Here is a 27078-nt window from a genome sequence, read left to right on the forward strand (position 1 = left end):
TTGTTAAAAATTTTAACCCCTCCTCCTGAGTAGTCATTAAAAGCACTGTTGCCGCTCTAGTCTGAGTCCTACTCTCGCATACTAGCACCCTAGCAATTGTTTTTATTATTGTAAATCTATCTGGGTTTGACTCTCAGTTTAGGAGAAGCCAGTCCCAACAATAGTAAATAAACATAGACACTGCATTATATAATCATTCTAAAAAGTTACTGGTATATATGTTTATATGTAACACACAGACAATCTTATGTAAATACTTAGTGCATGTTAATGTGTGCACCTGTTAATGACCTATGTGGGTGAAAAACTATGGTATCTAGTAAATGTTTAGATGTGCTACTTTTTGACGTATTTGTGTTTTGGCAAGACTGAAAGTCACAGCAACAACTGTGTTATAAATAGTTCTTCAGTTGATACTTATTGTTTGCAGAGGAATTCTTTTAGTCCTAGAGAAACCATCCAGGTTTCAGACAGAATCAGTCCAATATGGCCTGGATTTTACATTTCATTAAACTTTCTTCTCCAAACTTTATAGTGGAATCAACACTAGCGAGACAGAAATCAGGAGATGATGATGAGCATTTACATTATTTTAATACATGTCATTTGACCAGGACACTGTGGAAGAAAACATGTTGTGTCATCATGTGAATTCTTCATTTGTTATTTGTCTTCACTGATTGGTGGCTATTTTCCTTAATTTGTCCTTTCTGTATAGGTCGAAAGCATCCTATATGTCTCACGGCACTGACGTAGCCCATACATATGTGAACCAGATAGCCACTCATTAAAACATAAGGCCAACTATTATTCTCACTGTCCGTTGATTTCACCACATCCTTGCACACACACATACACAAAACGATGCAGTGTTGCAAAACTTAAGAATACTCAGTGTTAGGACAGATAGAGGTTTGTGTGTTTGCACAGGTTTTCATTTGTGTGTTTTGTCAGCCTGTATGTGTGTGTGTGTCTGTTTGTGCATAATGTTGTCCGTGTATGCTAAACAAGAGATCTCATTGTCCCCAGAGGTTTGCCCTGAGAGGAATCAATAGGCATTGTTTGTTTTGCATTCCAAGCCTAAGACTCACTTTCAGGACCACATTAGTTAATGTGATGACTGACAACTCAGTGAAACTAATATTTGAGAGGAGATCATTACTCAGACATAACAACAGGGAAAAACATAACAATAAGTATGAGAATATATCAAGATTTTATGGCCGGGCTGTGTGCGAGCTGTGTTTGATCAATAATCTCTAGCCCCAGTGTATTTATCATTACATTTTAATGCATTGTGCTATTGCACTTGTACTCATTTTATACACACCTTACTAACGGCAATCTCTAAACCAACAGAGAATGTTTGACAGTATATACAGTATACTTGTGATATAGAAGGGCTTTGGTGTATAGAGTTGCATCCCTCTCTGCCTGTGTGTGTCAATGCGAAAAAGATCTAGAGACACTGAAAAGAACATGCTCACGTGTCTAGATCTGCAGTGGTGTATATATGTATATGTATAGTAAAGGTCAGTGAGGGCAGTATTGACATGCTATATTCTGAGCTCATGAAAGAGCTGCAAGGCCGGTGGTGTTGCATTTCCTATTGCGTCGTCTACTGTGATGACCCGTATTAGCACACTGTCACCCTGATGCCACGTCTGTCAAAAGGCTGAAACCACTGCTGAGGAGCAACAAACCAAAAGACACGAACACCTTTCTTTTCAGTCGAAGCTGAAAATATCAGCTTGAAGCTACGATTGTTACATAGTTGGCCCTAAAAAAAGTGCAGTATAACTAGTTGTATATCTATATTTTGCATCAGCCTTTTCTCAACCAAAACGGCATAGCTTATTTTCCTATGTAAATAATCAGGATAGAACCTTCTGTATTTCTTGAGCTGTGGTGTCAAACTATGCTAAACTAGACTAATAATGTGTCACTCATTCATTTTTAGAGTGTTATCATAACAGTGAACCACACCCTCTTCTTGTTTTCTTGTTCTCTAGCAGTTAGTCAGGATGACAGTGTCAACACCAGCCCAGATTAGCATGTTTTGATTGCTCCAACTTTGCAGTCAGTTCAGACATGTCTTCATAACAAAACTTGCTGTCGTTGTTGAGAAAAAAACCTCATAAGCAAAAGAACCATTCCTCAAAGTCCATGCAAATCACTGGCATGTTTTAGCCATGGTGTGTGCTGTTGGTGTATGTGATTTTGTGGTACTTTTTGGTTTATAACCAAATGAGAGTAAAAGACGTGCAGCTTGTTTTTCAGCAAGAGTTTGTGCCCCTATGGCATATGCTGGTGTCACATGACCATGAGCTGTTAGTGATGTGCTGATATTGAAGACATTCTTCCTCTTTGTCTACCATGTGCTTCTACCACGTGTGCTCTCTCTCTTTGTCTCTTCCACTCTCTCTCTCTCTCTCTCTCTCTCTCGATCGCCATCTTCCCTTCCTCCATTGTGGTTGACCTTGCACCAGCAAGCAAGACCTTGGAGTCTAAGGGAGTGCTGGATGCTGGAAGAGAACATAGGCCAGACAGTCACACTGAGGACACAAAGAAAGACATAAAGACATAGGAATTCTACATTAAGAGCAGCAATAGAATATAATAATAAGCAGTCATTTATTGGAAATGGATGCCCAGGAGAAAAAGACCACAGTTAAAGTGGAATTAGATAGAGGGTGTGGCATACCAACAAGAACGACCATAGAGATGAAGAAATCAATAGGGGAAGGATGCCCATGTCCAGACATGATGGATCATAATGAGCCCTCATTATCACTGGCAAACTACATTGTTTCTCTCACAGATATGTGACTCTAATAGAAACCATAGAAACTGATTAGGGCAGCCAGACAGAACTCGGAGGGTGTCAGCTTTTCATGCCTCAAGTCATCACATTCTCTCATTTGATTGACGACACTTCGCGGGGTCTTCAGTAAAAAAAAAAGGGAAAAAAAGGGACAAATAAATATCTCTACTCCATCTCATTAGCTGTGAATTTGGTTCAGGGATAGAGTGTGTTTGTGCACTAAATCTGTATAAGATCAGACTGAACTGTAGCAAAGAATACAGGTAAGAAAAAAAAAACACGGGTCACAGGGTGCTCATGATTACATGTAAAAATAAGACTTGGCATTCCCACAGCAATGGAGATGACATGATGAATAACTACATGTTAATGGAGTTCATGGGAACAGAAACATGGCCTTAGTCATGTAAACACAGAAATTGGGATGGTGAATGTTTAATTTCAAAACAAGACATTCTGTCCAGTCACTCGTGGCATGAAAACCGACAGGATTACAGGATGTTACATTCTATAATTATGCATAATATGTCTATTCTGTTCATTTATTTGAATCCTCGCACTGTGCTATGCATGACATAAATATAATTTGTGTGTTTGAGTGTGTGTGTGTGTGTGTGTGTAGTAAGGGTAGGGCAGTTGTAGAGTTTGCATTATGATTATGCTTGCACTCCAAAGGTCATTTCTAGCAGCAACACTACTTCTGCTATCATAAGGGTCATCCAAGGTGAAACTGAGCACTTCTCTTCTTCTCTCTCACCTCCCCTCTCCCTCTTTTTTTCTAAGCATACTGTACATATATCTATGTTGCTGGGTCATCATGATCTTAGCTGCTCTGCTGCAGGGCTCTGATATGTGTTGCAGTGTTGTAAGGTTAGCAGCAGTTCGTAGCATTGCTGAAGGTGCGCATGTTTTCGAGGAAAAGGCGATTTCTCTGCACAGGGTGTGGTGTCTTACGCTGCTTATGCGATAAGAGCGGGCCCCTGGGAGCCCAATCATGCAAATTCCCCTAGCAAACTCTGTACAATGGATAAACCAAAAATAGAAGCCACTGGCAGCATTACAAAATCTAAACAAACAAACAACACAGGATCTCTTTCATGTGTGATAAATAGGGAATTATGTAAGTGAAATAATAAATATGATTGTATCACAGGCAAGTTTAAATCTGCATGAGACCATTGTAATATGGTTATTTTTTATTTAGAAAGAAGTTGATCAACAATGGCGTTAGCTAATAATGAATCATTGTTTACATTAATGATTTCAGCAGGTGGTCAAAGAAACAGGAATGAGAGTGATTTGTTCTGCCTGCGTCTCTTTCTGTCTTTCCCCAGTAGCGGGCAGGTCAGCCTCCTCTTTGCTCCTCCCCCTGCTCTCACCTGGCATTCAGCCCAGAATGTTGCTGCAACTCTGCTAGCTCTCATTGGTCCCTACTCTCGCAAGGCTTTGCAAGAACGGAAATGACTAGCCTCTCCCTCATGCCCTGCCTCAACTTCCCCTCTTTGCTTTCACTCTCTTCCTTTCTCTCACCTCTAAACACATTTGTAATGGCCGGGTTTGTTTTACTGAACTGTAAGTGATACAGGATTTCATCTGATTTTCCTGCGTCGAGCAGAAGAGGTGGAAAGCATGTGAATGGCTGCTTTGTGCATTTCTGTGAGCGTGTGTGGTGTGATGAGTGTGTGCGCATACTATGTGTGTTTTGAGCACAGTGCGGGTGAAAGTTTTATTTGTTTTAGCTGACACCCCTGCATTTCTGACATTTTTACACATTCCCACAGCTGCATAGCTTAGCAGTGGCATGACTTTGCAACATGCTGCAGGTCAGAAACTTTGCTGACAGACACAAGAGAGAAAAAAAACATAAAAGTTTTTTGAATGTGCATCATGAGACTAATCTTTCTTTCCCCTCCCTTCTATTACTCTCTCCCCAGAGGAAGTGCCTTCCCTGATGTCTGCTGCAGCTTTGACCTGCTTCTACAGCTGAAGCTCCACCCTCCTCCCTGCCTCGCTCGCTTGCTGCCACAGTAACACGTGTACAAGGACAGCAACCACACCTTCCTCGCAGCCTACGCTCCAACCTCGTCGTCCATCTACCACCACCAACACCATCCACTCCACGCAGCCAGGCTCAAGCATCAGCTCTCCTCACCAGACGGCCCCGGTGCCAACCACCCTCCACCAGCTGACAAGCCTTACAGCAGCAGCCAAACACACCGACAGGCCCACACAGCATCTCACCCACCTTGCCTTTCACCTTCGCCTTCAACCCTCAAAGCCTCCACACAGTCCTCAGTGTCCTTAACCTTGTTGTAGCAGGCTACACCCAGACTGTCACCTTTGTTGCCTGCTTCACTGCACCTAACCAGAGGGCTCTTAGTTTGGCCTCTGTGTGTTTGTCATCTTTGCCTGGGAATGTTGTAGTTGCGACTATTCAGAAAGCAATAAACAGTGAGAGAGAGGAAAGTCAAGCCAGGAGAGGCAACACCATAGTTAGATCTCCTGGATATAATCACTTTGAAAGCTATTGTTTGATCAGGAAAATGACCAGTTAACATCCACAGTAAAACATCGTCCTGCAACATTTCACTCTTTCTGGAAAAGGAGCCTGCTCAATCAACAGGAACTTCTCTGTTTGAATGTTTCATTTCAACTTCACGGACAGAAACAACACCAACAAATAAACAATAAGACCTTAAAGTCGTGGATTAAAACACTAGAGGTACTTTAATTGCACTTCAGCAGATCTCTGTTTGGAATATTTTTTGTGTGTGTCGCCATGGCAATGAACATAGCACATATCCGCGACACAAAGTGGCTGACACTGGAAGTATGCCGGGAGTTTCAGAGGGGCACATGCTCACGCTCCGACCAGGAATGCAAATTCGCTCATCCGGCCAAGAGCTGCCAGGTGGACAACGGACGGGTCATCGCTTGCTTTGACTCACTTAAGGTAAGAAAGGGGGAAGTAAGGATGAGCAGCATGTCTGCAAGTTGTATCTCACACTGTGAGATGGGCCACAGATAAGAGACTGAGCACATTAACTCTGACAGGCAGTTTGTGAGAATATATGGAGTTGCAAACTGAAAATAGCATGCTAGAGTGCACTATCTGGCCACAGCATGTGCTCTCTTTAGTCCCACCTATTTCTGGTCAGGTGACTGCAACATGTGATCAAAGGGTGCAGCGGGGAGGAGGGAGTTGCAGCTTTTTAGACTCAGGAAGCAGCAGTAAGGTGTTTTTAACAGCTTTGTGGAATTTTCTAGGACAGACTGAAATGTTTTGACTGGTTTTTACTGCATTTATTTCAAACAGGATTTATTTAAGAGTCAGCTGCATTTCCGACTGATTACACTGCACATAAACATTTACTACAACAGCACAGACCTTCTGGAAGTGATAACACTGCTGTGTGTCAGCATTTGAATAGACAATGTAGATGAATACAAATATATATGATGACCCGTGCAACACATCTCACCACCTAGAGAGGAACAAGGCGATGGTGTCATCATGTATAGCTCTCACTCACTTAAACCACTTCCTGTGTGACTTTTTCTTTATATGTATGCGTTGGAGAGCAGAGTCAGGGGCAGATTTAAGGCACTGTATGCAGTAATTTTCCATGCAAACACCTCCTTTTTTTTCTGTCGTCCATTCTCTCTCTTTCACAATCACTCATTTTATCGGAGCATTAGATCTTTAGAGATGGGCGGGCCTAAAACCAAAGTTTCCAGCAATGACACACGCACAATGAAACACACTAAGGTTTGGCTGTGACTGTTTTTACTTCTGTTTGTATTCTGCCCCTGCAGACACTGGTGACTCTGGGTCAACGCTGTGTGTGTGTCATGTGTGTAGGGCAGGGTTAGGATGAGGACAGCATGTGTAAGTCGACTCAGTGTTTATAGCCAGATGTGGACAGAGGAACATTGTCAAGCCCAAGCTGAACACATCCCAAGTTTCCTCAGAATGTGCTAACTCCTGTGGACATGTGTTCATATGTGTGTCAAGCTAAATTAAATAAGAATTCTTCTTCAGAGTTATTTTCACAATTTTGGCTGCTGTAAATCTTCCAATTTAACTCTAAAATCTAGAAACAACAAATTTACAAATGTATCTATAAATAGAAATGGAGTTAGAATCGAGGCCAGAAAATGTAAGAAAGAGAAATCCATCTTGTACTTTCTACAAACACATGACACAAAATGTGTCTGAATATCCAGATGCATGTCCGTTTCAATCCAGTGACCATCTGTTAACATTCAGTAGCAGTAGCTTTTATCTGCAGGTGGAATCATCTAGATAGGTGAACATAGTGTAAGTTTAAATAGTCATTCACATTGAGTAAATGTCACCACAAGAAAAAAGCAGCTAGCACATATATGGTGGCTTTTTTTGAAGGTCCCCAAGGGCCTATTTTAGTAGTTTGGACCCATTTTCCACTAGGACTTCTGTATTAATGGAGATGAGTGATACTTTTTTTAACCGCTTGCCCCATTTTTTCCACTGGTAATGAAAAACAGAGCAGGTCTCTAAAACCCACAGTGGAAACAGCAGAAGAGAGCAAATGACAGAGAGAGAGCTAAAGAGAATAGTGGAAATCAGAAGTGAAGGCTGTTGAACTGCTGTTTGAATGTATACAGGAGAGGGCACACACATTCACCACATTGTTGGCACATGGTTTTCCTGTGACATGAACCCACAAACACATTTACAAAAAAATAAAAAAAAAACAGTTGTCCTACTTTAACACATATCGAGTGGTTGAAATTGGGACAAATTCTCAGATGAGCTGTGTTACATGAAGCTGTATCGCTCCCTATTACTGGTCTTGTTCACACACACACACACACACTCTAATGCACCTCTTGGACACATGTGCACACACTCTCTGCCCATGAGAGAGGATCGACCTTCTTCTTGAGAAGTGTATAATTAGAACAGGTCTCACATGATCACCAGTGCATAGCTGAGCAGGTCACACCCAAACCCAGTCATTTCCCTAACAGCCACTCTCTTTCTCTTGCTTTTGGCCTCCTTTTCTTACATGTTACAACCAGAAATAGCATAAAAAGTTAAATTGCAATTTTTCATGGTGTTCGTGGCAGATTCGTATGATATACCCTCAGGCATGATGATCCATTAGAACCATGCATGCATGTAGGCCACAGAATTCAAACTAAGCCATGCTCTGTGCGTGTGTGTCCATGGACATGTGGGTGTTCACAGGACTTAGACTTGGCCTTAACCCCAGAGTGCAGCCCTGTTCTGTTGCCTGTCTATCTGGTTGGTGCAGCACAGACAGCTCAGCTATGCTGAAGCAGGGTAAATATTTGGAGAAGGATAATGGTAGCCTGGACTCCCTGATGTAAAGTCAGCTTTGTAACTTTGTCTGTTAATGAATAACTGCCGAGCAGATAGGCGAGGTATAATATGCTGATCTGTATAAACGACATGTTTATAGTTTAAACGGTTAAAGCAAGACATTTTGCTGCTCCTATCAGCAGCTTCTACCTGTTTGGAGGGGACACAGGTTTATATGTGGTAGAGGACCTCTGTGGGTTGGTCTGTGTGAAACTCATGTTTATAGCTAAAACTAACACAGGCAACAGATTAACCGAGACAGGTGAAAAAGTGGAGTGGAGTGTTAAACCGTGCAGTAACTGCAGTTTAAAGCATACACAGAGCTGAAGTGCTTTCTTAGTATTATTGGTGTATAATAGTAGCCCAAGGGTGAAGTGAGCTAATACCTGCCTCATTATATTAGAATGAGTGTGAAGTAATGTTAGTTACTCTCTACAGTAAATGAACTTGTTGTTACTTGTTTTTGTCCTCATTGGTAGCTCCCTTTACTTGATTTCCCGCTCGGTCTGGTTTTTGCCTCATTTACTTCAGGTCCCACCCACACCCCCTTCTGACACACACACACACACACACACACACACACACACCCATGTGGCATGAGTTTAGGGGCTGGAACGGCATCAACTCTGTTGTTTTGTGAACCCGCCCGCAGGAGCAGGTCCTCATTTGCCCCCAACATGTCATCTGTGTCATGCAAAAAATAGTGGTAAATATCTGCCATGGGGAACAGTTTGAACACACACTTCCATACAGCGTGGACTTTGTGCTTTGTCTACATGCCAGCCTGACACACCCACTGTCATCATGTCTGAGTTCTGAGAAAAAGAGGTTGAATATGAGTTCACGTCTGTGTGTTATATCTGTGTTAGTGGAGCTGTTGCAGCTGTTTTCCTTTGTGTTACTGTGCAGCTCATAGCATAATTATAATAACCCTTACAAACCACACAACAAGGATTTGGACAGTGACACATCATTTTCTGCCCTTCAGAATATTAAGAGTTTGTTCATTTGGCAGTTTTTTTATTTTAAATTATATATTCATAAAAACAACTGTGTGACTTGACACAGCAAGTCAAGAATGTTCCCTAGAAGCTTAGAAGATTCAGGACAGAAACGTTTGGCCTTTGTGCACTGCATGTTAAATATAACTATAACTATAATTCCCACATAGTTTTTTTCTGTATTGATGTAAACATAGTCAGCTAAGATTCTGATACTTGGTACTAGATGAAGCACACAGAAGAATAATCTATCCGACTCCAAATGCACGCTGCACTGCGTCTCCTTGTGTGTGTGTCTGTGCTTTTTCTCATTTTGCTCTCCATGTTTGACAAGATGTTTATATGCAGTGGTTGGATACAACAGTCAGGTTAACACACAGACACACATAAACTAAGTGGTGGCTGGGCAGACAGACATATGGAGGTAAATATTAGCAGTGTTGCTAACCGACAGTGTTTTTCTGATTTCAAACAAATTATCCAGCGATACTCTGGCCTGTAACAACAATACATCAAGCGCACTCTGTGTGTAAACATAAAGCTATAGGTTTAGGGGGCTAATTTACACTGCTGTCACACTTTGCACAATACATGGACAGACATGGCCACATGCAGGCAACATGCATCATTTCTTTGGCTAATTATGAACTCCAAGATGTTTAATTTAGTTCACCATTACATTAGGACAAGTATGAGTAAATCTGAAAGAGAATCATCCACCATGTTGTCTGCAGTGTTTGCGGTAAACAGATCAGGCTTCCACTTTGGATGTTGCCTAAATAGATATGTGTCACATCGAGACAGGAATGCAGTGTTTATCTACTAGAGACGGGTGACACTCACATTGCTTGTTTCACTGACATCCCTCTAAAAAAATTACTGGCCCACAGAAAACCAGTGAAAAAAAAGGAAACACATGTGCATATCGTGATAAGGTCAGAAGCGGACCATGACAAATGTGTTTTCAGGATGAAGGTTTCATCATAACTGTTATCAGGAAGGCTTGTTTTAGCATGGTGCTAATCTCTAGTCAGAGAGTACTGCTGTAATTCAGACGGTGTTTCCTGAATCTGTATGAATGCCTCTGCTCTGAAGCTGATGTATGGATTTTTCACACTAAATGAATTTTTAATGAGTTATATGTGCCTGCAACCACAATGATCTCCTATCTAAATTAATGTAAGTGGTAAATTCGGTCATCTGCGTTTAGAAGAGTATGCTCTTCACAGCACAGGGATGTCTGTTTGGCTTCTCTGAAGACGATAAAAAGGAGCAGGTTGCAAAAGATAAGTCACATTATGAGGCTTTTATTTTAGTATGTATACTTTAAGGTCTCTTTCACCTAGTGTTGATGGGTCTATTCTTAAATCTTTCTCACTTGAATACTGGAGGGATTTGTGTTGAGAGCACACACACTAAAGCACACAGAGCCATTCACTGGTCCGCTTGCTTCATGGTGTGCGCATCCTTGTCACATCAGTGTGGCTATGCATCTCATCTGTGAGCTTATGTGACCCAAAACATCAGCGACAACAGGCTTTTCTTCTCAGTGTCAGCCGTCCCTGTCCCTCCAACACACTGGAGCCATTTACAACGGCACTGATACAATGATTACTTCTCTTGTCACTCCTTCTGTCTCTTTAACACACAGACATACCAGAAGACCTCACATATCCTGAGGGTTTGTTTGCTTTACCAATTAGCAAATACTGACAAATCAAAGCCAAGCTCATCTAAAACTCATATTTCTCTAGTTTATTGATATTTATTATGCATAGTGCACAGCATCTTAAGGGAAATATTCACTAGAATTATACATGTAAATCTTAAAAATAGAAGGCGGTACCTTGTATTAAATTACCTCAAATTTACTGCATTAGTTGTGAGTCTGTAAAGACACTGCAGCTTGATTGAAGATGTATAAAATAGTGGTTATATTAATTTTTGTAGATGTATAAATGTACTATAATGAATGCATAGAACAGAATGCTCCCATTTGATTAAGTGCTGGCATTAAAAAAAAACATACCGTTTTTAGTACTTGGTAAATTATCATGGCAAATTGAGTGTTTCAGTTTAATACTGCAGCAAAGGCAGTCAGTGTTAACCACACTGCGTTTCCTGAATGACATGCATGCATTGTTTTTCTATGAATCCTTTGTGCTTGAGTAGGCGTTCTTAATCCAACGTGATAATGACATACTCTTGCAACAGTGCTAAAGCTGCTATTAAATTGAAATGCACAAAATGGCTCTGGAAGAAAAATGCTAAGTATAAATAGTATCAAAAATTGAGACGACTTTGATGAAAATCAAAAAGATTAAAGGTCCTTAAGGGAAGATTTAATCTTCCTTAAGAGAGTTAAGTAAAAGTCTGTAGATTTGTTTGTCTATAACTTCTTGCTTCTGTCTTTCTTGACTTTACATGTGAGCACATTTTCAGTCTGCTCAGCCATTATCCTCCCATTAGCCAGGTGAGAGAGTAGCTTAAGGGCACAGCTACTCACTTAAACTTCAACTCTCTTTACACATTTTCCTTGTGCCATTCCCTCTCCCTAGCTGTTTGGTCTGGCAGTAAATTTTACCCCTGTCCCCTTTTTTTCTCTTTGCCAAAACATTAAAGCCAGAAGCTAAATGGTGAGGTGCCTTCTGGTGGTGCTGTCCATGTGTTTTCCGTACACTCAGTTGCTCTCTCTGTGTGCCTGACTTGTTTTTCTCTTAGCACATTCCTTATATAGAATCACAGTGTCTGGGCCTGTCAGACCCATGGCATTGGTCTTAATTACTTTCTCCATGTTTCTAATTCAGTGTTCAGTCTACTTGCGGCTGTTTGTTTGACAGACTTAATCTTAATCTCCACATAAAGGTCAAAAAATGACATATTTGTTTTATGATACTGAGCCAGAAGTTTTGTTATTTTTTTTATCCATGCAATTAGTGCATATATACAGTATATAGTAGAATATTGTAATCACAACAGAACCAAACCACTTCAGAAAATACAGTCTGAGAAAGCGGGTGAAAGCATCCTGCTGGCACTGGTGCTGGAGATAATCACACACCGAAACAGGATTAGGCCAGTTGACAGTGGGATTAGAGGTGTGGATAGGATTACAGTCTGTGAGATCAGATTAGTTTAATATGTACCAGATTAAATCTGTTAGCGCCGGAAACTAAATTAATCATCTGCTCTGTGTTTATGGCCGAGCTACTGATGGATGAGGCATTTTGTGTGCGTGTGTCTTTCTATGATCCAGGTGTCGCAGAATGGGGAAAGAGGAAATGAGCAGTGCAGATGGTAACAATGAGGGTTAGAAAGGGAGAACAGAAAGCTAGGATCAAAGAATGATATATAAAAGAGGAGAGCAGTATGATGTGCTTCTCAACTTTATTTTCAGCATCGAAAAGCTGCCACTCTTAAGCCAGAGGAACAATGAAATGAAAAGAGATGAAAAACACAGGGAAGACACACACTACACTTTTCCCAGCCAAAGAATCTTATTGTTGTTGTCTTATTGTTTCTTCATATATGTCTGTAGCCTGCTATTGTGTTGTCATAATGAAGCACAAATCTGTATTTTTGCTATTAATGTATTATGACACTGGAAGTAAAATCTGTAACCATAATTGCAGGCCCTGTTCCTCAGCTAATAAGGCCTACAGACACAAAGGTGTACCTCAACTTATTTCATTATTGACACCTCGCTGCTGCCTGGACCTCCTGCAAAAGGGCTCTTCTTTCTCACTCCCACTGGGAAGAGCAGCTCAGAGATGATTAAATGAACGCTCAGAATCAGCTTCTCACGCTGGTGCTGTGAGCACTGGATGGCTTTCATAAAGTGCTGCTTCTCAAATCAATACCTGCCTGACCGCTCTGTTATTACTGATAATGAAAAGTAGGAAACTAACCCTGCTAGTTCTCGCAGGAGAAGAAGCAGCACTGTAATGAACAGGGACTGTAGAGATAAATTGGCATAAATAAAGTCACATGAAAGTGTGTTTGTGGCAAAACAGATAGGGATAAGAGGGAGGGCAGGGGAGCCAGGAAAATAAAAACAGAGAGGTCTAAGTTTGGATCCTGGGCTCCTGTGTACGTGACATCTGACCTGAGGCATTTCTGAGAACCAACACCCTCTCAAGTGTGAATAACTCATCACTTTGTGTGTGTATGTGTGTGTGTGTGTGTATCTGTTTGTATCCGTATGAATGCGCCTGTGTATAATATGTATATAGATATCTACTGAAATTGTCCCACTGAACATTTCCCACAAATATGTTATAGTTATCTGGCTCACCTTATCGCACTGTGTGTGGTCCGTGTTGTACCTCTGCCATGTAATCCTTTTCTGCCTGACGTTGTTTTGTGAAGGTGGTAATGCGTCATCGGAGGCATATTGTAACTACTATGATAGATTAGCACTCACTCCCTTCTCTGTATCTCCACAAGCCTCACTGGTCACATAAATTCCCTGACCACTAAGCTGCACAGCATGGATCACATTCCCATGAGTCCCAGCTGGGAGATATAGATGTAAACACATGTGATATAGAAAAGCAAGCTTCTACTTTTATGCTACATTCAGTAGCTAAAAACTAAAAGTAATTATACTGTGGTACCTCCTTAATATTTCTGGCCCGGCTCTATTTCTGCTAATTTGCATTCTACTTTGCTGATTATCAGAGAAGACGATCTCAGTGTACTTAAGAATATGCACATTGACTGAGTTGATATATTTGATGCCATGTTTGAGTACACAGTAGACAAAAGGACCAACCACTGGGCCTGGCCCTTTGAGTCTCCACAGCTCTCCAGGAGAACAAAGCTTCTTTCACAGTGTGAGTGAGGAGAAAGGGCTTTCATCTCTGTGTATGTTTAGACAGAAGTCAGTGGAACGCAGGGCAGAGAACAGTGTAGCTTCACACCACAAGCCCACAACACAACTGGATCCCACATCATAATATCACACCGCAACACTGCAACATTAGAGATAAAAAGAGACGTTTTCACTGCACAGGACATTAAGATGCATATGATATAAATATCTTGATGGTCATTCTTCAAATCAATGATGCAAAACAAACACAGTATGAGTATTTTAACATTTTCAGGTAAAGGAGACAAAGTTCTTCTGCAGGGGTTTCAAATCTTAAGGTCACAAGAATATAAAAGCAATGGATCATGACCTACTGAGCAAGGAAGACAAGCGGAGAAACACATATTTTGATTTCCTCGCGTGTTTTCTTTGGGCCTATAAATCAATCAAAAATAAGCCTTTGAATGGGGGTGCCGATTAAAAATAGAGTTTTAACCATATTTTGCTGCTAAACAGGCCATGTGTAACATTTTAAATGCCCCAATATGCCTACAGCAATACTTTGGAATCCATGGAAAACATTTTAAAAAATAAGTTTGAAGTACAAATAGGTTTTTGATCAACAACCCCCGTCCACCAGATGACACAAACTACATCACCTGGTGAATTTTTGCTGGCAGGTGAAGTTGTAGGTGCAGGCTGCAGGCAAGGGGGTTGAAGCTCTGTAATTGTACAAAGCTGGATAAAAATGACATGTTTTTCCATTAAGACAATACAGAGACAGCAGTGGTATAGATATCAAATAATATATCTGTAGTTTAATGAAAAGAAAAAAGAAATAAAGCACAAATGGTCTGATTAGTTTAGACGTTTTCCAGACAATCTAAGGTGTCTGGACAGTTCATTAAGCAGCAATACAACAAAACTGTGTGTTTCCCCTACACTTCACAGCCTTATATAAACAGTGTTGAACCACCGGTTCTAACGTAAATGTCGAGTGCTCCGCTACACCCTTGGACGAAGCCACTTTCTCTTTTCACCTTTGCTATGTTCTCTCTGTTCACATGCGCATCAAAAACGTCTTGTTGCATGCTTCACCTCTTCTCAAAGGGATGGGATGCGGCCCCACCCAGCATTCTTTACACATTGGTTCATTGTTAGTCTAAATCCCACACAGTCACAAAAGCAGGGTGTGTGTCTACGGATGAGAGGCATACAGTTATAAGGGGGAGAGAGTGATCAGGGTGGGACGTGTTATTATAACTTATCATCAAACAGCCTGCCCGGTAGCCAGTGGGATTATTGTTCCCAATTTGGCCTGGATTTTGGCAAGTCTGATCTCCCCAGGAGAAACACAGACTCCTGCTATTAATATATACAGTAATAGGGCCTGGACTGAACTTAAAGAAGGCAGGGGGAGTTCAGTAGAGCAGCAGGAGCTGGCTGAGTAAACATAGGCAATCTACAATACAGCATATATAGCATGTATATGTGTGTGTGTGTGTGTGTGTGTGTGTGTGTGTGTGTGTGTTGTTATGATTTGCTTACTAATTAGTCATTGTTGTATTGTAGGTTTTTTTAGTCAATTTGAGTGTTATATAATTTAATAATATCCTTTACTTTGTAGAAAAAAAACTCGCCTAAATTGGAGTAAACCTTCTGGGATGATGAAGACAAATATGTATCTGCTCTCTGCTCATTAACCTACACTGACACTGGGGAATCAGCTAATGATGTAGATGAATCATTGTGAAGCTGCTCACTTCATTGTTTTCATAATTTCTGGCACAGTGACAAATCAGTTTATTCACTAATCATATTCTCCTTAATTATTTGGTATTTTTCTCACCACGGACTTGCAAAAAAAATACTGTGAGGCTTTCAGTGTTTGTGTTAGCAGATAATCTTATTCTCTGGAATTACATCATTCCCTTGTTCGTGAAATCCAGAGGAGTCAAAAGAGGCAGCGAGCGATAAGAAATGTTAGATGATATCTGCATCATTCATCTGATGTTAGAAAGTGCTTGTGCTGTCTTGTATTGACGGTGCGGAATGAAAACACGCAGGTTTGAGTGCTGTATAGATGTCCTCCATTCTGTGAGAGACCAGCTGTAGTATTTGTAGGTTTTCCTCTTATCTGCCCGTGATCAGGCAGATTCCAGGAATCACTGTGTTGTTAGAGCAGGAGTGTCTGGCTGCTCTGTTGCCGTGGACACCATCTGTAGCAGCTCCTCAAGGCCGCTGATGTCACAATAACAGACACAAACATGATTTGCGGGGCGACGTCTTCTTGTCATCCCCGTCTGCCTCTCCATTTCTTCCTCTCCTCTCTGCATGTGACAGCCTTCACTAATCACTCCTTCTGCAACTTCTAAAATTTCCCTGATGCAGCCTAGCTCTCGCTACAGGATCGCCATACCTCTCTCTCTCTCTCTTCCCCTCTCTCTCTCTCTCTCTCTCTCTCTCTCTCTTCATGCAGCCTGACATTTCCTCTTCTGAGACTTGATTATTTATTCAAAATGGCCGTCAGTGCCATTGATGACAATTGTGCTAGAATCAGTTTTGTTAGCTAAAGTCAAAGTTTTTTTTTAAACAGGATACACAAAAGCAATCCAGAGGTCAGCAGTTAGGGTCATATGGGGTTAGCGCAACATGATCTTTTTTTGCTTTTACAACCCCTTCTCCCCCCCTCTGCACGTAACACACACTCTGTCACTGGCACTCTGTGGATGAATGCTATTAGAACCTGCTTTCAACTTCTCTTTTTTCACACACACACCACCCTCTCAGCCCACAGACCCATACTCCCCTAACCCCCCCTCACACTCCCAACTCCCTGGCCCTTATATCTCCCTCTTTCCTTCACACCTGTCTGGTGCTCCAGTGTCAGTGAAAGTGAAGGAGATGGAAGAAGGGAATGAAGTCATGACAGAGTATAGAGATGAATCCCTGTGGGGTCAGCTCCGCCAGATCAGCTGTGCCCCAAGTGCTGAAAGTAAATACACATCTTTCCCAAACTGTTTTTATGTGACATGTATCTACACACCTGTTTTGCAATCATTATGACCCCCAACATGCACGTATTAACTTGCATGAGAATGTATGTGTCTATATGCGTGCAACTTTTTACTCTCCACACTAAGGGTATAATTGGATACTCGCAACAGGCAGCAGAAAGGGATCCCTGTCTTAGATAATTATTCAAAGGCTTTTAAGTGTGACCTCCGGATGACTGCTGATACAACATAGACAAATCATATGAGTGGACAGTATTTTTAGCGTCAGTTAGACGTGTAGCTAAGCTGCACGTCTGGAGAGGAGCACTGCAATATCAGTCATGACCCCCCCTGGGGCAAGTGCACTCATACGCACACATGGCCCAGCTGGGACTGACAGAAATAGTGAGTTGTTAACAATTAGTGATAGACTCAGCCTAGACCTGATGTGAATGTGAGTGACTCAAGAGAGATGACTATTATATTATTGTGTTGTTTACATGGGACACTGATATGTTGATGCTCAAAGCTTTGAGCTAATGCCTAATGTCACCGTGCTAAGATGTCTATAATCATGTTTCTAACATGCTGGATTTAGCAGATATACCATGCTCACATCTCATCTAATTTTGTTAGCATTTGCTAATGTGAAATTTGTTCCCAACGTTCCCACATTGTTTTAGCATATACGTGTCTATAAATGTCGCTTCTCTTTAACCCTCTCAGGGCCGTTGTTCAAGGGAGAACTGCAAGTATCTGCACCCTCCTCCCCATCTAAAAACCCAGCTGGAGATCAATGGCAGGAACAATCTGATCCAGCAGAAGAACATGGCCATGCTGGCCCAGCAGATGCAGCTCGCTAATGCCATGATGCCCGGCACACAGATACCACCTATGGTGAGAGGAAACACACGTATGAATATACCTCAGCTCCTGCCCATGGTGAGATAATATAAAAAGTAAAAACAAACTTACACATACTGTATATATACAGTTTCTTCGTCGTCTGCGTGGCTCTTTCAGCTTTTTGAATCGTATCTCCGTCAGTCCATCTCTTTTCGCTTCTCACTCTTTGTTGTTTGTGCAAACATTTTATCCACCGTCCTTTAATTTTGTCTTCTGTCTTTTGTTTTGTTGCGCTTCAGCCCATGTTCTCAGTGACACCAGGCCTGGCCACCAACGCCAGCGCAGCAGCAGCTGCAGCTGCGGCCTTTAATCCCTACTTAAGCCCCGTGTCACCAGGCCTGATGCCTCAAGAGATCCTGCCCAGCACCCCTGTCCTCATGGCCTCCAGCCCCGCCGTCAGCCAAGTCCCCAACGCTGCTGCTGCTGCAGCCCAGAAGCTGCTGAGAACAGACAGACTCGAGGTAATTGACACTTGATTTTGTTTTGTTTTAAAGGGGACAATTGTAATAATATTAGTCAGTGCAGTTCTGTTAATTAGATCCTAATTAAGTAAAGAGTCTAGATAATGATAATAGTTCAGGAGTTTATGATTTAAGCATAGAATTCTTTTGTTTGTTTTTCCTGATGACTCTCACTTAATGTGCCTCATCTTGTACCAGTACACTTTGTGCTTTTATACAGTACACTTCACAAAATTCCATTAGTCATGCGCCAGAAGTGAGACTTGTTGAATGTTTTTTTAAGTGAGAGAGAGACAGAGAGAGCAGTAACATTTGCACAGCACTAGAGGAAAACATTTGTTCCAGTCACTTTAACAGCATTCAAACCTTTACCAGAATTATTTTACATTGTTCATGTTGCACTGGAACCATGTCTTAATTATAGTGGCTATTAACATGTCTGTTTTGTGGATACAAAATTGTAAACATAACCACACAGCAGATTTAAAAATGTGAGATATATTATACAATGCATAATTAAAGTTTCAAGTTGAGCGGATAGGGGACCCACAATTATTTAAAAGGAGGTGCTGCCCTCTGGTGTCTAACACAGAGACTTTTACAGTGTACTTAAGAAGAAATGTATTATAAAAGCATATGTTGATTGTGTTCAGCATAGTCTGGAGCTTCCTGGACTAACAGTCCTTAGTTATATATTAGTTAGTTATATATTTCCTTTTTTTGGGTTTAATAGATGCATACATTTTAATTTTGCACCTGTATAACTGCTTATAACTCTCCACCACCTGTTTCTAGGTGTGTCGGGAGTATCAGAGGGGTAACTGCTCCCGGGGGGAGAATGACTGCCGCTTTGCCCACTGCGCGGACAGCACTATGATCGACAACAATGACAACACCGTCACTGTATGCATGGACTACATCAAGGGTCGATGCTCCCGGGAAAAGTGCAAGTACTTCCACCCGCCAGCCCATTTGCAGGCCAAAATTAAGGCTACCCAGCACCAGGTGAACCAGGCCACAGCCGCCGCGGCCATGGTGAGCAGTCTGTGCTTCCACACCCCCACACACACCAAACATGATGAACAGCTCTGAGAAAAGTTTTCAATTAGGGCTAGCTACTGTGAATGGAATAACGCAGGGCAATGGGAAATGTTCTGTGTCTCATACTCACATTCATGTTTGAACTTGTCTCACCTTCCTGGTTGGTACTTTGTAGCACTTTCAGTTCTGCTTTTGTCAGGTCAAACTTTATAGGTCTGCATGTTGGTTTGGGTAAAATCTGCTCAGTACTGGATGACATGAAGAAGGATGGGACAATGCCACTCATTATTCTCACGTCCAGCGTTTTTTTCTTCCTAAAGCAACAAAGCGATTGTCACGTTCCTTGTTCGTCTCATCACAGATGGCGAGCAGAAAGTCCAGTTCCCCTCTCTCTCCCTATCTGTCTCTGATGGCCTGGCCTTTTTTGTGACTCCATTGTTTCTGTGCTTCCTATCTGTAACTTCTCTTCCTCTTGACATTTTAAAAAAAGGGATTTACTGTGCTTTCAGTCCTGTCCTACAGTAACAGCAACTTTGAATAATAGTACAGCCACACACTGTTTTCTACATGCTTTTATTAGTGGAACTGAGAGCTTGGGGTGAATCATTGTATTGTGAACCTGACTATGATGTGCACAGTGAAACAGCGATTGTCCATTCTATGACAATACTGAGACTCATTTAAAGTAATGGTCGAATAATTATCTCACCGCTATATTCACCCATCGTTGTGTCACAATAACTAATGTAGATTGGTAGCCATCATTTATTATTGATGATCATGTAACTGTTGAGCAGTAGAGCTAGTGTCCACACTGTGCATGCCTTAGTCCTGTTATCCCCTTGTATATTGCATTCCAATGATTTGTTTTTTTATTTGTTTTTGTTTTTTCTCACCTATACCCAAACTGCACTGCTGCCCCCATGATGCACCTCTGCTTGCTGGTTTATGTTAATGCGCTTGAACCCCATTGGCCCATTGCCATCATGTGCTCGCTGCCTGCTAATTAAGACTCAGTCGGCTGTCAAATCACTGAAGCGACCCCTCGACGCAACCTTTGACCTGGTACTATGACCTTTCACCTTTTAGCTTGGCATGTGGCTTTGTTGTAGAGCAGTGTTTTAACCAAAGATACCTAGCTAATTATGTCGTCTCAGTGCAATGTCTGTTTCTTTCCTCCTGTTGGTCTGTCATTATTACCTGTGATAAAATGATTGTGGCTTTGTTTTCCTGGAGGCTTAAGTTGCATTTAGCACCAAACGACTTGTAGAAATCACCTCAAACACGAATTTCAAATTTTGGAATTTGTGCGAAGCAGCCACAATCATTTCATCACCTGTAGCCTATTTAACAACAGTCAGCTGAGGGCTAGGGGAGTAGGGCTTTTACAATGGTGGCATGGCTTCAGTCTGTGTCAGTGGTCAGTGTTGTGGAGCAGCTCAATCAAATGTGTGCATGTCTGTGTTGCTAGTGCATGTCAGATGGGTAAGGGTGGGGGTAAGAGGAACAAAAATCTCTACAGGAGTTAACCCACCATAACAGATTATTACAGTTCAAATGATAGTTCACTCCCCTCATCAAATCTTGTCACAGATATTCAGACCTCAAGAATGGCCTCATGCCAAGATGAAATCCATGTCATGTTTGTTGTGTGAATAACGAAAATCCTTTTCTGACTCACGTCCCTTGGCTTTAGACCATTTTTGACATTCGTCTGAGAGTGAACCATCACTTAAACATGGCTTACACAGTTTATCATGGAGCTAGCAGTGCAGCCTCCCTTTCTCTGTGCTTCTGTTCCACCTCTTGTTAGCAGTCTTATTGTTTTGATAGTTAATGCTTGCATATGTTGCATTTAGTCAGTCCTAGGAGAGAGGATATATTAATATATATATTATTAATAATAATATAATATACTGACTATATGAATGCTCGTTAGCTAGTAGCTCCTATAGGCACCATGCTCCTGCTTGTGTAGTACTTGTGTCAGACTGCTGCTTGCTTGCTACTGATGATATGAAGATATTGTTATTGCTGTAAACACAAGGATGTTGTGACACTGTTCCTCTGATGTCCTCTAACGTATGTATCTTTTTTTGTTTTCTTTCCCGTTTTTGCTCCAACAAACCCTCTCTCTCTGCCTGTCTGACTCTCTCTGTTCCACACACCTCTCCCTCTCTGTCTTTACTTTCTTTCTCACTGACCTCCCTCCATCTGGATGGGCAGGGCATCGCCCCTAGTGTCATGGCTCCCCTGCCAAAGCGGGCAGCCCTGGAGAAGGCCAACGGGGCCTCTGCCGTGTTTAACACCGGCATGCTCCAGTACCAACAGGCCCTGGCCAGCATGCAGTTTCAGCAGCAGGCTGCTTTCCTTCCATCAGGTATGGCTCCCAAAGCAACCACCATGAGTGCTCTTACCGCCAAGTGGATGCCTGGATCAGTCTAACCTGGCTCCTGCTTGGCTGGGGTTGGGCAGAGTGGTAGACTGCAGTAAAGAGCACTTTGGTTGTGGACTGTTTGTCAACATTTTTTCTTTCAAAGAGAGTAAATATATAAGATATAGAAACAATTGTTCACCTTTAGGCCAAAACAAGATGTAGTTTACAAAATAAGTGCTTCAAAAATTGTGCTTTATGCTTTGTATGGCACTGCATGGCAACTATATATTAAAACTGGGTCAGATCTGCCTACTAACTGCCGTAGTTTAATTTTGCATAGCTAACAAGGGAATATATGAGGGATATAGGCATGAACTTTAGAAAGATGATTTCTTGGATTAAAGCGTCCACGGTGTGATCACACATTTCAGTGGGTTCTATTACTGCAGCTTTGGCTTGGGCTTGGGATGAACGGGTCTGGAAGGGTTAATCTAATGGGATCTTACCTCTTTTAGTTTGTTAACAAAGAATCTGGCTTCTGCACACATCTGCTCACTGGTGTCTGGAGTGTGTGTATAATGTTTCATACTTGATAGATCCCTGCTGATGTGTTGCTGACATTCATATGCAAAGTTTAGATGTTAGACTCTCAGTTGATCAACATGATGAGTTCACCACTTCGCCTTTTATTTCTCCAATCACTGATGTCTGTGTCCAAGAGATATTAACCTTGTTTTTCCCACATTATCTCTCCCTTCACTCTAACGAACCTTGTGATGGGCTGTTTTGATTTCTCTTCCCTATCCAAACCACTTCCTGTTGCACTGCATGATGGGCAGGCTCAATATTGTGCATGACACCTGCAGCCAGCGTTGGTAGGTTCCAGCTTTCCTTCTTCAGTTATTTGTAACTTCATGTCTGTTGGGTGGCAGGTCATCAAAATCAAGCCGAAATGAATAGTGCAGTGTTTTGGTGACCTGACAGTGACTGTTTTAGTGGCGTGAAGAAATATTTGATTAATTTGAAGCACAAGTCCACATAAAGAAAGATGTAAGTGTGTTTTTAACATGTATGATTGTTTGACTGTTCTTTTGTTGATCTCTCTGAGTACACTTACTTTAAATTGCTTGTCCATTCTTGTGCTCATGCGCGTTCTAAACTTGGCTTTTGGCTGGTCTAACCTGACACCTACTGAAACCCTTTAAATCATTAAGAATAAACCGAGGGAGTTCAATTGTAACATGCCCCTTTATCTTCTCTGCCATTGTTACTGTTAAGTTAGCACTCATTTGACATTTAACAGTACTGTTCATTCAATGTCTACATGGAAGTATGGCCACACTGTGTCACCTCAACTTCCCAAACTGCTACATCCTTATCTGTTGGCAGAGTGAAAGAAGGGGAACCAGTTAGATCGACTCCCTCTCTGACCCCCCCCCCCTCCTTCCCCACTTTCCTCATTTGCCTGGTGTTTATGTGGCTACACTACTCCTCTATGTATTTTTTTGCTTACATGATTTTCCCTCCAAAAAAAGTTCCCATGATGCACGGTGGTACTCCAGCCACTGTGTCTGCAGCCACCACATCTGCCACAAGCGTTCCCTTCGCAACTGCCTCCACCAATCAGGTTTGCACCTCTACTGCCTCAGTCTCTCTATCTGTCTCTCTATTCCCTCACTCTGTCCCTCATCTCTGTCTCTCAATGCACATTGACAATCTGGGAATGCTTGTGTCTTACAGCCAGGGGGTGGGCTGGGTAAAAAGGCGGTACTCCCTCTTGTTGGCCTACACTAGAGTCCAACATGTAGTCTTGTGTACACATACAACATTAAGCTGTAACCACACAATACTCTTTCTAAAACTATGTACCTGTCTCAAACATACTGTACTGCATTAATGTGTGTCCTCATTGTAACCTCGATTTTTGTCCTTTCCCATTTTGAGGACTCTTCCTTATCAAAGTTGACTACCAACGAATACATGCAATTGGTATGTATGAGGTAGTTTTTTTTAAAACACAAACCATTTTTAGAGCCATTTGCACAGCTTTGTGCAACAGTTGCTATCTGTGCCCTTTGGTGCTTGGCTTTTTTTCCTATTTTTTTGTATCTTTTTTTTTCTTTTTGCTGCTGCTTCCAGCACGTAAAGCAAAGCTCTACCATGCTTAAAAGCTGGACTTTGTTAAAGTCAGTCTGCAGTTCTGTTAAAAGCATTTTGTATTGCACAATTTTATAGCGGTTAGGATGAATCATCATGTGGCTATTGCTCATCCTGAAGTAGTTCTCTGCATTTTTATTGAGGTGTGCAGGTCAACAACATGGAGGCCTTAGATTTGCATGGGGGAGCCACCTTACTGACAGTTTCCCATTATCTCTCCCTTCCTTTTTAGTCCCTCCTCTTCCCCTCCCCGCTGTCTGTCCTATTGTACGACACATCTGAATCAGTTGCTTCACGGCTGTAGCCAAAGCTGCCCCCCCCCCCAAAAAAAAACTTTTGTCCCTTTTCAGCAATGAACTCATCTCAATGTGAGAGGATATGGTCAAAAAAGATCTGTTGATTTGTGTTTTGTTTTGTCAGCCCGACGTCCGCTTTTTTTCTGTGTTTTTGGCTTAGGTTGTTTCATTTGATCTCCTTCTGTTTTCTGTCCTCAGATTCCAATAATATCTGCAGATCATCTGAGTAGTCACAAGTACTTGACTCAAATGTAGTTCCTCTCAAGAACAGTGAGTTCCTATTTCAATCCTCACATTCTCTCCTTTAATTACAAGTTTGTGCGAATCCCTTTTAGCTCTGGTTCAAGATTGATTTTGTGTACATGTTAAGGGACCACTTGTAAATTTCCCACCATCCATAATCTTCTTTTTTTTTTTCCAGATCAAATGAATGTGTGCTGGCACCGTCCAAGCCAAAAGAGTTCAGCCTTTTATGTACATAACCTTCAGAATGTCAAGCAATGAGACGAGGAGGGTCTGCCATCTCTAAGCCCGTCCACGACGACGGTCTCATCCCAACATCAAGGGTACAACACATGATCTGTGCCATCTTCCCACATATCAATATCAAGAAGAACTTGCTGTCAAATTCAACGTCCAGCTGAGAGAAAAGAGGATATCAGAGTGTGTCTCTCATACCTCTGTGTCCATGAAATCATAGCACTCAGTTTATTCTAATTAATATCATAACTGCATGCACAGACGGTCATCAGTGTTGTTACATGAGACAACATCAAGTGCTGGTACGTTACTAGACCAAGGGTTTTCTTTCCTTTTTTTTTCCTTTTTTTTTAATTTGTTCTGCTTTATTTTTTTAATTGATAGCCATATTTCAGCGTTTACAAGTGAAATGCAAACATGCACCTTGAATTTGAATTGAAATCTGAAAGGCACAATGATTTTAACAGGAATCGTATTCGCCAAAAGAATTAGGCATGTACAGTATTGTGTTTTTATGGCTACTAGTGAAACTAGATGTTGAAATGAGGGTCTTGGACATATGAATGTTCTGGATAAACCAACATACCTGTGTACCTTGAAAGCACAGCCAGGCTAGCTTATCTCACCTTGTCATGTGCCATCAAGGCCATACAGCTAAAACCAGAGTGTTATCTCAGCAGTGTTATTTGTTTACCGAAGGTAAAAGGTTTGTATGGCTTTTTTTTGTATTATTTTGTTTTCAGATTCTCCATTGTGAGTGTTTTTTAACTCTTTTTTTCAGATTAATCAGTTTTAGAAGTGGGGTTTTTGCCAAATAATTAGTTTTTTTGATGTTTAAAATCAAAAGTGGAGGGTTTTTTTCTAAAGTTTGTCGTACCTCTTTTCCTAGACTAGCGTTTGTTTGTGATTGTTGGGATTAAGTCAAGTCCATAGACTCTAAAGTCTGAGTGAAGTAGAGGGTGTAGCTTCAATCCACATCATGTTACCTTGTTCCCCCTCTTTTAAAGAGGAGCAGCTCTTGATCTGTGCCTCCAAGAAGCACTGTTGAGCCACGTGTTGATGAGAATATTTTTTAAAGAAAAACAACAGACCCAAAGGTCTATTAGGTCATTTTAAACCACATGTGCACTTGAATGGTTATTTGTCCATTCACGCTGTTTTATGGTTTCACATCCCATCCCAAGTCAACTTTTTATAAAAACAAAACATGAGGGTCTTCATCCACTCGTAGATATGACTAAACCAAAGCACAGTTTGTTTTTTTTTCTTTCCATCTTCTTCACACAAACATCTCTACAGAGGCTTAAACAATTAAGGTAACATGTTTATCATTTTTTTTGTTATTCATACGTGTATTTTGTTTTCACAGACGTGTGTAGTGTGTCTTTACCGATTGTACCTAACGAAGCCTTAGATTACAATTAATGGGTCTGCACCCAATCAAATGTACTTTCAATCACCATGCAGGTAAAGAACACCAATGATGTTTTATAGTTCTCTCACATGCCGCTTATGATCTTTCGTTTTTGTTCTTCCTCTCTGTAAAAGTAACAAGTACTCTCTTAAATTTCATTGTGTTATGTACTACTTAAGGATTTGAATCTATTTGAGGTATGTAGTTTTAGATTTTTCTTTTTTTTGCCTTACTATATATTACTTGACAACATTGATATAGCCGTATAGATGTTGAGGTAGAATGACATTCATAACTTTTTCAAAACCATATAAATGATAATGTGTTAGTTTTAAATATTCACTTCATTCATATAGCTGGATGTCTTTTTTTCAGTTGATGTTACATAATTTTGTTGATGGAAAAACCTTTTTTGATACAAGGAATGAGATCGATGAATTCGCTGCCACTCTGCAGCGTCTCTGAGTAGATTTAAAACAAAAAAAAACAGTTTTAACCAACTTAAATTTCCTTGTAACATGTCAGCATCATGTTTGAAAATACTATATTGTACTGAAATATAGATTGTCCATGTTTTAGAGTAAAACATTATTTTCTACTGTATCCATTTCAAAGAGATAATATGTACTTTTTGTTTGAATATTTCTTAAGTTTGCCCTGAATGTCAGGCCAAAACGAGCAGTGAGATTGACGGGTGTGTCGGATGTTTGGTAGTGAGATTATAGGAGCGAGAAAAGCAAAGACGTCCTCCGCTGTGGAGGAGTCAGTTATGCTGCAGATAATGAGTTCTAACCTAAGGGACGAAGGTTGACTTTTTGCACTTCTGTATATAGTCAAATGAACAGAGAAAAAAATGTGTATCATATTGAGATATTATTTTGAATAAAAAAAAAAGATCTATAATTATAAGGAATTTTGTTAGATTAATTTAAATTCTTAAATTA

At 41.1% G+C, this 27078-nt stretch overlaps 1 protein-coding gene across 25 annotated transcripts; it reads left to right on the forward strand.

Moving 5' to 3' along the window:
• Window positions 1–5135: 5135 nt before the first annotated feature.
• LOC114450186 (muscleblind-like protein 1) lies at window positions 5136–27078 on the forward strand. Of its 25 annotated transcripts, none has more exons than XM_028428162.1 (11): window positions 5136–5777; window positions 17729–17944; window positions 18148–18369; window positions 19165–19404; window positions 20422–20475; window positions 21637–21790; window positions 22627–22662; window positions 23323–23414; window positions 23732–23776; window positions 24439–24510; window positions 24662–27078. In XM_028428162.1, the coding sequence occupies exons 1-10, from the start codon at window positions 5604–5606 to the stop codon at window positions 24493–24495; spliced, it is 1290 nt and encodes a 429-aa protein (XP_028283963.1). In that variant the 5' UTR covers window positions 5136–5603; the 3' UTR covers window positions 24496–24510; window positions 24662–27078. The 25 variants fall into 25 exon arrangements, with proteins under 25 accessions (XP_028283963.1, XP_028283964.1, XP_028283966.1 ...); XM_028428163.1 differs by having other exon boundaries at window positions 23750–23776; XM_028428165.1 differs by having other exon boundaries at window positions 17729–17899.

Source organism: Parambassis ranga, chromosome 17 (assembly GCF_900634625.1).
Source record: "Parambassis ranga chromosome 17, fParRan2.1, whole genome shotgun sequence".
Lineage (NCBI taxonomy): Eukaryota > Metazoa > Chordata > Actinopteri > Ambassidae > Parambassis > Parambassis ranga.

Excerpts from the sequence above, each read along its gene's own strand:
- LOC114450186 (XM_028428153.1), top strand. The coding sequence starts at position 5,604 with ATGGCAATGAACATAGCACATATCCGCGACACAAAGTGGCTGACACTG. Across the intron at positions 21,791-22,626 it reads GGCTGCTTTCCTTCCATCAG|GCTCAATATTGTGCATGACA; the intron begins GTATGGCTCCCA and ends CATGATGGGCAG. Across the intron at positions 22,663-23,322 it reads GACACCTGCAGCCAGCGTTG|TTCCCATGATGCACGGTGGT; the intron begins GTAGGTTCCAGC and ends CTCCAAAAAAAG.